This window comes from Panicum virgatum, chromosome 2K (assembly GCF_016808335.1).
Source record: "Panicum virgatum strain AP13 chromosome 2K, P.virgatum_v5, whole genome shotgun sequence".
Lineage (NCBI taxonomy): Eukaryota > Viridiplantae > Streptophyta > Magnoliopsida > Poales > Poaceae > Panicum > Panicum virgatum.
This window is the reverse complement of record NC_053137.1, coordinates 67,188,712-67,200,877: the sequence shown is the minus strand read 5'-3', so window position 1 is coordinate 67,200,877 and position 12,166 is coordinate 67,188,712. Positions and strand designations below refer to the sequence as shown.

At 50.7% G+C, this 12,166-nt stretch overlaps 1 protein-coding gene across 2 annotated transcripts; it reads right to left on the bottom strand.

Moving 5' to 3' along the window:
- Window positions 1-9,186: 9,186 nt before the first annotated feature.
- Window positions 9,187-11,419, bottom strand: LOC120694815 (stress-related protein-like). 2 transcript variants are annotated; one of them, XM_039978109.1, is made up of 3 exons: window positions 10,961-11,419; window positions 10,574-10,834; window positions 9,187-9,945 (listed from the first exon to the last, which is right to left on the bottom strand). In XM_039978109.1, exons 1-3 carry the CDS (start codon window positions 10,991-10,993, stop codon window positions 9,457-9,459), a joined length of 783 nt encoding a protein of 260 aa, XP_039834043.1. In that variant the 5' UTR covers window positions 10,994-11,419; the 3' UTR covers window positions 9,187-9,456. The 2 variants fall into 2 exon arrangements, with proteins under 2 accessions (XP_039834043.1, XP_039834042.1); XM_039978108.1 differs by having other exon boundaries at window positions 10,955-11,112.
- Window positions 11,420-12,166: the final 747 nt, after the last annotated feature.

Genomic DNA, 12,166 nt, shown 5'->3' with positions numbered 1-12,166 from the left:
TAACCAGCAGCCCGTGTGCCACACCTTGGGCGCCGGTGCTTCCAATAGAGGAGAGTAGGAGACGGGAGGGGAGGAGTTGGGGATCAAATGGCGGCCAAAGGATGGGGCTGCGGGAGTAGGGGGTGGGGAAGGGAAGGGTGGATTGGGAATTAGGGTTAGAATTAGCTATTTATGCGTTCCTTTGTCGGGCTGGGCCATCAAAATTTTATGGGTTGCGCAAGAAAGTTGGGCATAGGTGTTTAATATAATGTCAGGTCATCTCGCCAGCCTGCGGAGATAAAAAAACTGCGGCCTGAGCACGACCTGAATTTCTGGCTAGGTCAAAAAATATGCTCGTGCACGGCCCATGCGTTTTCAGGTCGATTCGGATTCGTCGGGTCGGGCGGCCCGTGATTGGGCATAATCATCACATCTCACTTTGGCTTGTAGTTTTCTTTTATGATAAGCCCAATAAGCCCATTGCTCGTGACATGGGGTTATTTGGTGATTCTAAAAAAAACAAAAAGAGCCTTATTTGGTGGAAGTGCGGCCGTGCTTGTGAATGTTTCAATTCAAAAGCACTCACCAAATACGAAACTTTAACATATCTCAATTGTATATTGACTCACATTTCCACATTTCTGTATACAACAGCTATAAGAGGATGAAGAGACAGATTCATCCTTTCATCTTTGAAAAATATATATTATATGGAAGTATTATAGTCTTGTGGGCTCAAGAATGTAATTCACTTTCTCAGTAATCAAAATTTTCTCTTTTTCCTCGCAAAAAAAATGAAGTATAAGAGGGTGAAGAGATAACATCTTTATCTTATGAAAAAAAATATATATTTTGTGCTATGGAAGTATCACGTGTGCGCATATAAGTGCACTTCGTTTGCAGACAAGTACATGCTTCATCATGACCACCAGGAATACTACTGTACAAGGGATGTGATTTTTGTCTTCACCTTTGTGAACATCGTGGACTCACGAGGTAGCAAGTGTTTCCTTTTGCGACCGAATCGCTGGCCGTACGTGGCCGACTCAAGGTACTACTCCGTAATAAGCCAACGTAAAAGCAGCACGTGTTTGGCGAGCCCGTTGGACCTCTACACCCGCCCGGTAGCCCGTTGACGTTGACGCATGGGAGAGGCCAGGGGCCGATCTCATCGCACCTCCAGTCCTCAGTTGGGCCCGGCACACTTCACTGAACAAAAAGTTCAGAATGCCACATTGCCGCCAGAGGAGCACCGGTCCCCACACTGCGCGCATCATTAAACAAAAACTTTGCTTTCTTAGGTGGTCTTATTCATTTTTCTAGGTAAATCTTTTGAAATAGAATATTTTGCATTTGAAGTATTAAATATAAACTAATCAAAAAATTAATTACAGAACTCGTCAGTAAACTACGAAATAAATTTATTAAAACTAATTAATTCATTATTAGCACATGTTTATTGTAGCAATTTATCGTCTAATAACGGACTAATTAGACTTAAGAGATTCGTCTCACAATTTACAATTAATTTGTGAAAACCGATTTTTTTTCGGTTACATTTAATACGTCATGCATGTGTCCAAACATTTGTGTGATTGATATGTAAAGTTTTTGACGGGAACTAAACAAGGCCTTAGGTTTATTTTAAACCTGTCACGTTGAAATCTCAATGCCAATTCGAAAGTGTCGTGGTGTGCAAACCCACAGCCGGATGGCGTAACGCACCCGCCTAAGCCCAGAGGGTGAGTACTCTGGGGTTAGCTAGGACTAGTTCGATCTCGCTGGAAGAACATGATGAACACAGCCAGTTTAGAGTGGTTCGGGCCGCCGGAGCGTAATACCCTACGTCCACTATGTGTTGTATTGCTTGTGTTCCCTTAGTCTCGAGAGAGTCTGGAGAGTGTGAGGGAGCCTGTAGTGTGCAGCGAGCGCCTCCCTTTTATATCTCAAGGGAGGCGCGTACATGGCCATTGGGTCCCCGACAGGTAGGCCCAATTGATGTAGTATAAAATAACATACTGTTCATACATTATGACGTTGCAGGCAAAGGAGATGTTATTCCTGGATTTCCTTGCTCTGCTCCTGGGAATCCTCCGTCTAGCACACTCATGCCCTGTCTTGTCGAAACGGCGCCAGGGTGTAGCTTGCGGCGTTGCCTGCAGCGTAGCTGAACGGGCCGTGTAGCTTGCGGCGTAGGCGGTATGATGAAAAAGTGTCGTGCTGTCGTATCCATTTAATGCGGCAGACGGGCTCTGCGCGAATGCGGCGCATGCGGCTGCATTGTGTACCTCGGTAATATGCGGTTTACAGTGAGGCCTGACAAAGGCTGTCTCGCGTGCCGCGGCGGCAGTGCACACCTCAACCACCCGCATTGAATGTGGTGGGTGGGCGAGTCTTCCAGCGAAAGACCCGCGCCCGCGCCTGCGGGACACGTGGAGCCCCCAGACCCCGCCGCGGCGGTATGCTGTTTCTACGCGCGTGGGAGGTCCGGACGGGCGCGAGGAGGTCTCGGACCCCTATGGGGGGTCCGCGCCCTCGGCTGTTGACTCGGAGCTTCCCCTCCTCAGGGACACGTGGCGTCACCAGACCTGTTCTAGAGCGGGGAGCGGGTCCGGGGCCGTTGGCCCGTTGAGCTAAGAGCCTGACCCGTGGGGCCCAGCTGCTCCGCCCCTTATGTCGTAGTTACGGATGACTACGCGAGTCCTGTCTTGCTGCAGTAGAAGTGGGTATCCCTGCTACAGGGTACCGACAGAAAGCCTTGCATACTAGGAGTCGTCTAAGTATATATCACTAGTCGGGTAAGTCTTACTGAGTATTAGTATATTTAGGGTTTGTTGTTGACCCTGTTTCAAGTATAGGAGCTAATCAGAATTAACATCGGTGGGCTCGATGTGATGTCCTCACGTCTTGATAGTTATCATTTTATTTTTATTTATTCTATATTAATTTTTTCCCTCAGTTAATTTTTTTTGTTGCTATTACTTATTACATGGAATGGTAAATTGAAAGTTGTTTGTAAATTTATTAATATTGTACACTATTTTTCTAAAATTTTATCATGCTCGTACTGTCTGCACTCGTTGTCGTGCGAGACTTCTGGTCTACGTTTCGATCGAGGATTTACAAATAGATTGCCAGATTACACAATTTTAAGTGGATGGCTTGATCAATTTTGAATACATTAAAAATAGTTATATCTTTAAATAGATTTAGTGTGAAATTATATTTCATGGTTAAACTAATGATACTTATTTTATACTATAAATGTTAGTATTATTTTATATAAAATTAGTCAAATTTGAAATTATTTGACTCCTAAGGAAGCGAGAATTGCATTTTTTTTGTGGGCAGAGGGAGTATATAATTATGGGATCCGTATGATCAAACTAGTTCAAATTTGTCGACATCCTGACCTGGCGGTTCGGACCCCAACTAGTAATGCTGCGTGTTTTCTTGTCCCAGATGTTGATGCAAGAGGCAACACAGTAACGCACGGGTTTATTCTGGTTCCGGCCGCGGGGCCGTACGTCCAGCAAGGGGTGTGCGAGGGCACTGTATTATCTTGCACCGGAGGCGCCTGTAGTAGGGGATACAGGCGAGGTGAGAGAGTGAGGGAAGCTCCCAGATCTCTGCTAGAGGAGAAGTTGATTGAGGCGAGTGCCGATATCGGGTGCTCAGTGGTGCTGAGTGTTGTGTTCTACCGAGTGGTCTGATCGCGCAATGTTGCCGACGTAGGTGACGATCCCCCTTAAAGGAAGCCCGCCTCCTCCTTTTATAGTCACAAGGAGGGACAGTGTACATGCGCAGGGAATCGTGGAAGTCGTCGTATTTCCCCCGAATCGCGGGGGTGCAGTGGTCGAGCACTATGGGAAGTACAATGTGAGGCATGGCGCCGGGCATGGCTGTCGTCCTGGGTATCGTCCTCGGTCTTGCGGAGATCGCGCCGGCGTCCTGCCCGCCCCAGCAGGCGGCGTGGTCGTCTCTGTAGGGTGTACAGTCTTTCAAACGTGGCGTGGTGGCGTTCCGTATATATACGTGCGCCAGCGGTAGCGGGGCACGCGGCGGTCCCGGACCCCTGGGCGGAGTGCTAGAGCGTGCACTAAGGGGTCCGGGAGACACGTGGAGGTCCCGGACCCCCTCGACGTGGGAGGTCCGGGCCTCTGGCTGCTAGTGCTGGACGTCCCTCCTCGGGGGGCACGTGGCGACGCCGGGCCCCTTTCCGAGCAGGGGACCGGTCCGGGGCCATATGTGTGGTGAGGTGGAGTCCGGACAGCAGGAGTTGGCAGAATAGTAACGGGAGCAGTGCCGAGCACGTCTTGTCCCGCGTCGCAGGTTCCCACAGTGCTGCCACAGCGTCCGGGATGGCGGAGCAGTGACCGGAGTTGGCGGATGGGACTCCAGTCACAGTCACTGTGGGGAATGGCGGCCTGACGCCGTCTGTCCTGGACGCTGTGGAGGAATGGTTGGTATTTAATGCCTCTGTACGACGGACGGGTTAGCGCCAGGGCCGTTTGTCCTTTATGTCGAGGGGTGGCCTCGAGCGAGGCGGGGATGATGCGCCCTGCTCGAGGGCAGATTCGCTACCCTCGAGCGAGGCGGAGACGATTCAGCTCCCCGAGGGTAGGCTCGCTACCCTCGGTCGAGGGTCTCGATGGGAGCCCTCGAGCGAGACGGAGATCACCCCGCGAGTCCGAGGAGGTGCGGATGGGCCGCATGCTAGTCTTCTTTGAGTCATTTTCTTTCTTTCAGACTGGAAGGAGGCCGTAGGTCGTGGGCTCGGTTGCCCAATATGTGTTTGCGTTTTTAGGGTGACCTTAGTACCCCGATTTGGGTATCCCTAATCATGGTACCCGACAAAATTTGATCTAATAATAATAATAATGACGACAACAACAACAATAACAATAACAATGCTTATATGGAGGGAGTATTATTTTATTATCCCGTTGCCGTTGCCCGTTGGTCATGGAATCGCTCCGCGCACGCGCGCACGCATTGAGTGACGCCGAGCGCAGTTCGTAAGGGGCCGTTTAGTTCCAAACAAAAAAAATTGGATGTCACGTTAATAGTTTGACCAGACGTCGGGAAGGCTTTTCGGATACTAATTAAAAAAGTAATTTCAGAACTCACTTGGAAACCACGAGACGAATCTTTTGAGGCCTTTGATCGCATCATTAGTACATGTGGGTTACTGTAGCACTTATGGCTAATCATGCACTAATTAGGCTTAAAAGATTCGTCTCGTCGTGTACATCTAAACTGTGTAATTAATTTTGTTATTTAATTACATTTAGTGCTTCATACATATGTTTAAAGGGCAGTTGAAAATTTTTGGGTGAAAATTTTTGGTAACTAAACGGCCTGTTAGGGGCAGTTGTATTTAATTAAGCGAGGAAGGAAGGATTACGGGCACGCAGGCAGGCATGCAGGCACAACTCTTTGCTTTGCTTGTTGCCGCCGTTCGCATCTTTCGCTCGTGACTCGTCTGTTCCTGCCTCGCCGCAGTTGTCCACGTGAAGTAACCTCCGTCCGTCCAAGAGCGCAGCCGCGCAGGGGCAGTGCGGTGTTTGGGCCTTTGAGCCAGACAGATAGGCTGCAGGCAGCGGTGTGCTGTGGCGCATGCGCCCACCAGGCTGGGTCCATAGTGGAACCAGGCCCAGGTAGGCCTCGGGCTGTTGTGCGCGCTCTTTTTCTTCTTCTTCGTCTCGCACACGGGCCGTATACGAACGGGCTGAGGCCCGTAGACGCGTCCAAAAACGGATATAGACAATATAGACAGAGGACCGGCGACACTCCACCAAAAGAAATGAAATTAAATCCCAACTCCAGACAGTGTGTGAGAACCAACCAATTTAATACTATTTTAAACGAACCGTTAGTTATTATCTTCCAGATGAGAGTTAACACGTGCCTGCCAGAGAGCGTGCCATGTGTTACCTCACATCTAGAGATACGAATAACCGACACGTCATTCGCCTAAAATAATATTAAATCCGATAGTCCTGGTATGTGTTCCAACATACGCCCAGAATCAACATATACACATACCGTTTACAATCGAATACATCGCCAAAGAACCACAAAGAGCAGTTTTACATTACCTGAGTTCAAAACTTAACATTACCAGGTCAGCATAGGAAGGTTCAAACTATTCACCATTACGAGCCTTGGGCTCACAGAAGCCATATTATACAGAAACTTAAAGATTATTATATTTACATACTCTCACGAAGCTCGATTACGATAAAATCTACTACGATGATGATGTCTTGCTCAAGGACACAATCCCAACCTCAACGACCTACTCCTCCCCCGCACCTGGATCGGCGGGGTAGAAGTGGCCGAACACTATTTCCGGTTCACCTGCAAACTAGGGTTAGGAGCACCCTGAGTACAAAGATACTCGCAAGACTTGCGCGATTAAATAAATAAGGATTATGCAAAGGCTCAAGTAAAAGCTTTAAGGTTAAGTAATTATTGCATAAGCATGAGCTCTCTAAACTAACACCTAGCAAAATTAATTAATGTTACCCGAACCCCCATTAAATTTTAGTAGAACATATTAAGAATAACATAGTTATTCCCGAGTTACTAAAACCCACTTCAACATGACCGTAACTCTACGAGGAGTTCATGGGATAAAGAGCGTACTCATAACCGAGAGCGCGACAATTCGAATTGATTCAAACTTTGCAAGGGTATACTACTTTACCCACACGACGCGAGGACCATGCGATTCACCCAACCGATCACGTCGGGCAAGGGGTACTCACGTCAACAGTTCCCAACTAGGCTCAACCGTTGAGGGTACGCCCAGCTTGCGCGTGGAGACTTAGTTCCACCGGGGATATCTCTAAACTTTCCTATACATAGTTCCATCCGGGGACACACTAAGCCTCCCTGCATAGCCCTTGGTCACGTATCTGGGACCGGGCCCTAATGATCAAGTCAAAAAAGGTAATTGGCTCGTACGTACCATTATTTTTGATATGTGGTAGCATGGAAAGGTGCTCAAGGCCGATGGCATCCACTCGGTTCTTAATCCATCCAAGCGGACTATGCCCATGTGACTTCATTCTCTAGGCCCTACTATTCCGCTCGAATCTCGATACTACCAAACTCTTACCACCAAGCTGAACCAGTGCAACAAGAATAACCGGTAAATGTGATCCTCCAAAATATTCCTATCTAGCGAGCAAAAGAAGTACTCTAAGCAGGGCTAAGCATCTAGTCAGGTTAAATGATTAACTGACTAACTAGTGCCAAGAACGAGAATAACAAATCAAGGAAGGATAATGCACGCAAGTAGTTACAAGAATGCAATACATACATAATATACATATAACCCCAACATAACCCGGTGAGATAACTATCTAACTTAGATTAAATAGAAGCAAGGAATCATGCTTAGCTGCTTGCCTCGGTTAGCTTCGGGCTCGACCGCGAACTGGACTCCGGGTTCAGGCTCGACGGACTCGGCGGGCTCCACGGGTTCGATCTGCGACGATTCGGTCACTATAATACATGAATGCGATGCATGAATTAGTGCGATGCTATGCTTATGCATAAAATAAAATGCATGAAATGATATGCGCGAAAAGATGTACATGAAACAACGTTTTGGATATGCAACTCTGACAAAACCGGAGATTCCGGTTCGACAAAACCAGAAGTTCCGGTTTCAAAACCGGATGTTCCGGTTTTCAGAACTTGACAGGCCAAAACCGGAAGTTCCGGTTTCAGCGGGTTACTTGCGGACTGTCCGCTCCAAAGAGCCGGACCGTCCGTGACTCGACTTTCGACGCGGCGATCATGGCGCAGCGGCGGCACGGCCGTGTTCCGGCGGCAGAGCAGGGCCGGAGCGGGGCGAAGGAGGCACGCACAGGGTGTTATAGGGCGAGGCGAAGCTCACCCCACAAGTGGACGGCGAAGAGATGCGACGAAAGAACTCCGCGACGGCGACGGGCGGTGGCGGGCGAAGGCACTCGCCGGCGGCCCTGCACGGCGAATAAAGAGGCCGGGTAAGGAGGGGAATCGAGCGAGGAGAAGAAGAAGATGGTCCCCACGTGAGGAATCGAGCCACGGCTCACCGGAGACGACGAATCGACGGCGAGGGCGGAGCTCGGACGGCGACGGCAATGGGGAACGGGGAAAGAGCTAGGATTTGGGTTTGAGGGGAAAGGGCCGGTCGAACCTTAAAGCGAGGAGAGGAGTGAGGGGGCGGCACGGCAGTCGAGGATGGCCGGCGTGTGTCGCGAGGATGGCCAGCGACGGTGGCGACATGCAGCGCGCCGCGATTCGTGCTCTGCCCACAGAGTAAAACCGGAAGTTCCGATTTTTGAACTCGGAGGTTTCGAATTTTGAATTTTTCAGCCCGAGATGTTACACAGTGCCTCGTCTCTTTTATATCATAGAGGAGACGAAGCGCACTGGGATGAGTGACGGCCGGCTACTGCTGGCCACACGGCGCCGTGAGCGAAAACATTCGGGGGAGGGTAACCTGCAACCTGACATCCTGACCGCTCAATTCCTTGGTGAGCGGCGCAAACACACACACAAAGCGCGCGCGCGCACTAAAAAAGATAAAGTGATTGGGCGTTATCACACCCGTGTAGTTCCGGCTTTCACATCGCCCAACGGCCAACGCCAAACAGATAAAGCAGAGCGCGCGCAGTGCATCCAAGATAACATTCGCCCAGTTTGGTTTATTCGTGCTACTTTCTAGCACGATTTTTTTTATACATGAAATACTAAATAAAATTTATTTGTAAAACTTTTTTAAAGATAGATATAATTTTTCGCGTCGAATCTAATAACAATAATTAAACGATGATTGACTACAGTGATGCTACAGTAATCATATTTAAATTACACGGTCAAATATCTCATTAAATTCTTCAAAATTTCTAGGACAAAGACTATAAAATTAGTTTTGTAAACTGTACCCCTAATTATTAATCAAAATTATTACCGTTTCTAGCACAAACACAAACCGAACAGAGCCGTTGCCGATGAGCCGTTGATAGCATTGGCACCTAGAGGCTAGAGCTCTCTACACGCAACCAAATGGGCAAATACAACAGGCTGAGCCAACAGGAAGCCTACTAGTACCTTTCAACAATCTACACACAGGATTCCGGAGCCGCCCAATGGCACAGCTTACCGGCTTCGCCCGTAACCGGACCACAAGAACAAACGCAACAAAGCAACCTAATCGCATCGAGTTAGCAAGAGATTGCGACATCGAACGAAATTTTATACAAAAAGCAAGACGCAGTGCACCACACAAAGCAGAGCTAGTGGACTACTGGAGTACAGCAACATCATCATGGTCCCTGAGACAGCGCCCCATCACCATATCTAGCACAACATTACCACCATCTTTAGCCCCCCGGATTCTCACTGTCTTATTCAGTTCAGTTGGAGGGAAAACCAGGGGGTAATGCTAACGCGCTGAAGGCACCAACACACTACTCACTACTGGGTCTCGGCCAACGGCTCCGACTCCGACGTCGACGAAGAGAACACCTTGGCGATGCGCTCGGTGGGGATGGCCGGGAGGTACTTGGCTCCGGTGTAGCCCTGGTTGGCCGCGGCGGCGATAACCTTGTTGTACTTCTCGGCCCAGTACACGGCGGTGGGCACGACGATCTGCGCGACCTGCGGGAACACCGGGAGGCCGTTCAGCGAGCGCCAGGTGGAGACGGCGAGGTGCTCCGCCGCGGGCTCGTAGCGCACGTACAGGTCCGTGGCCACCGGCTCAACGCGCCCGTACACGTCCTTGGCCACGGGCTCCACCTTGGCCAGCGCCGCGCGGGCCGCGCTCTTCACGCCGGACTGCTGCGCCTCGGCGGCCAGCTCGCGGGCCACCTCCGGAATGCCGCGGGCCACCGCGTAGGCCTGCGCCGACGCGGCCTTCAACGCGCCAGGGAGGTGCTTGTCCAGCCCGTGCACGGTGTCGTCCACCTGCCATTGTTAGTACACTTGTCGTTACCATGTGCTTGAAATCTACTCCAAATTACTCCCAACTTCCCAAGTCTGAAACGACGATTGTCATAACTGAATTTGTTATAAAGCAAGCTTAAGATTTAGTAAATTTAACTTAACCCTTGTAATTTCGTTGTCGACAGTAGCATCGTAGTCTCCGCCCGGTGCCACTAACATGCGCCGGAATCAAGGGGATCTGGCGCGATGGCACTCGAGACTTGGGCGGATTCCCCGCACCACCGCGGGAACCCCGCACAAGGACAAAGTCACCACCGCACACCCACCACCCCGAGTAGGCCCCCGAGTGTTGGGGTCGCAGCTCAGGTGAGCCGCACACCGCTCGCTTGAGGCCCCACAGCAATCATGCACCGCACAAGGAAAGGAAAATATCTAGACGGCGGCGGCACAGAACCATCCAAACGATTACCGTGCACGACACGGCCGGCCGCAGACGTCTCGGCCGCCGCCGGTGTGAACCGCCCGAGATGGACCGTGCAGGCCACGCTGCCGTGCTTCCCCGCGAAGGAACGGCGAGACCCCGCGGCCGGACGAACAACCGCGGGAGTAGCAAGTACCAGGGGGACTTGTGACCGGGCGGGATGATTACCTTGCGGTCGACGAAGGCGAGGACGTCGAGGGGCACGCTGTGGAAGCGGTCGTAGACGGGGCCGACGAGGCCCTTCACCGCGGACTCGACGGCGTCGACGCCGGGGCGGAGCGGGCCGGCGTGGCCCTTGGCGAGCCCGTAGAGCCCCGCGAGGCACACCGCGGCCTGCGCCGCCGCCACATGGACGAAATCCAGGTACCTCAGCTTGGGGGCCCTCTTCGGCTCCTCCTGCTGCTGCTCCACCACCACCTCCTTCTCCTCCTGCGGACGAACAAATCACATCACATCAGTAAACCCCCCAAAATCCCAACCCAAATCAGCACCAATCGGTCCGATTCGAAACCGAAAATTGAGAAGCCGAGCTGCAGGGGGAGGGATTACGCTTACTACTTGGGGCTGGGGGTTGGGCTGCTCCGCCATCTCGCGAATCGGACGGGGGGTTTCTCTGGAACCTGGTTGGGAATCCGGACTGCGGGGAAGAAGAGACGAGAAGAATTTTTTCTCCCGATGCGCTGGGAACAGGGTAAACGGAACGCCCGGGAGGGGCGGCTATATAGGAGCCGAGCGGTGCCCTCCGGCCGTCCGATGCGGGGGCCGATCGATCGGGGCCGTCGGGGGACGGCGCGAGAACACTCTGGAGCGGGGCCGCCACGTCGGGGCCCGCGTGAGAGGCACGTCGCCGGGGTCTCGCGTCCACGTCGCCACCGGCGTAGTCGGCCTGTATCTTTTACTCGTGGTGGATGGACGGATCTGTGTGCGCGCAGCAGACTGGTGGTTGTGGTCGAAGTTGAAGGGCTTCAACTGTGGGGCTGGGACGGCAACGGTGGGGCAGGGCGGTGTGGGCTGCTGGGGTGATGTGAGCAGATGATGTCGACGCCAAATTCTAGAAGTCTCGGTTGGAAACGCATAACTTTTTTTTGATAATTTTCTTCAAAAAAACTTTTTTTTGATAACATGGGGAATGCATAAAATACGAGACGCTGCCTTTTAAGAACCTTTTTCTTTTGGCGACGATTGTTTCCGTTTGCTCAGTTTTGTTATCGGCCTGTAAAATCACCCTCAAAGTCGAAGCCGATCAACAGATTACCGGAAGTATTATGATCACTGACATATCATATTACTGGATGATAGATGCATTGCAAATTCAAGGAGTCACAGCCAGGGTTCACCAAACCGGTAGGAACCGGTCCGGACCGGTCCTGGTTTCGGCCGGTACCCAACCGGTCAAAATTCAAAATTCAAATTCAAATTCAAAAAATTAAAAATTTCCAAAAAAAAATTCCTAAAAATACTTCAAGTTGCGATGAATCTAATGGTATCAAATTTTCTCAAAAATTCGTTCACTTAGTATAGTTTGCGGGGATTTAAAATTAAATCAAAAAAGAAAAAGAAAAAAAATGGGCCGGCCCATTAAGTCCCACCAGTCAAACCGGTCAAACCGGCCGGTAAACCGGTTGCACGGGAGCTTTTGAATTTGGATTTAAATTCAAACCAGTCAAACCGACCGGTTTACCGGTCAGAACCGGTTGCACGGGAGCTTTTGAATTTATTTGAATTTGGATTTGAATTCAACCAGTTTCCACCGGTTACCGG

Coding starts and splice junctions, on each gene's coding strand:
- LOC120694815 (XM_039978108.1), bottom strand. CDS start 10,993: ATGGCGGAGCAGCCCAACCCCCAGCCCCAAGTAGTAAGC. Junction 10,835..10,954: donor CCCAGCCCCAAGTAGTAAGC/GTAATCCCTCCC, acceptor GTTCGTCCGCAG/GAGGAGAAGGAGGTGGTGGT. Junction 9,946..10,573: donor TCGCCTTCGTCGACCGCAAG/GTAATCATCCCG, acceptor TAACAATGGCAG/GTGGACGACACCGTGCACGG.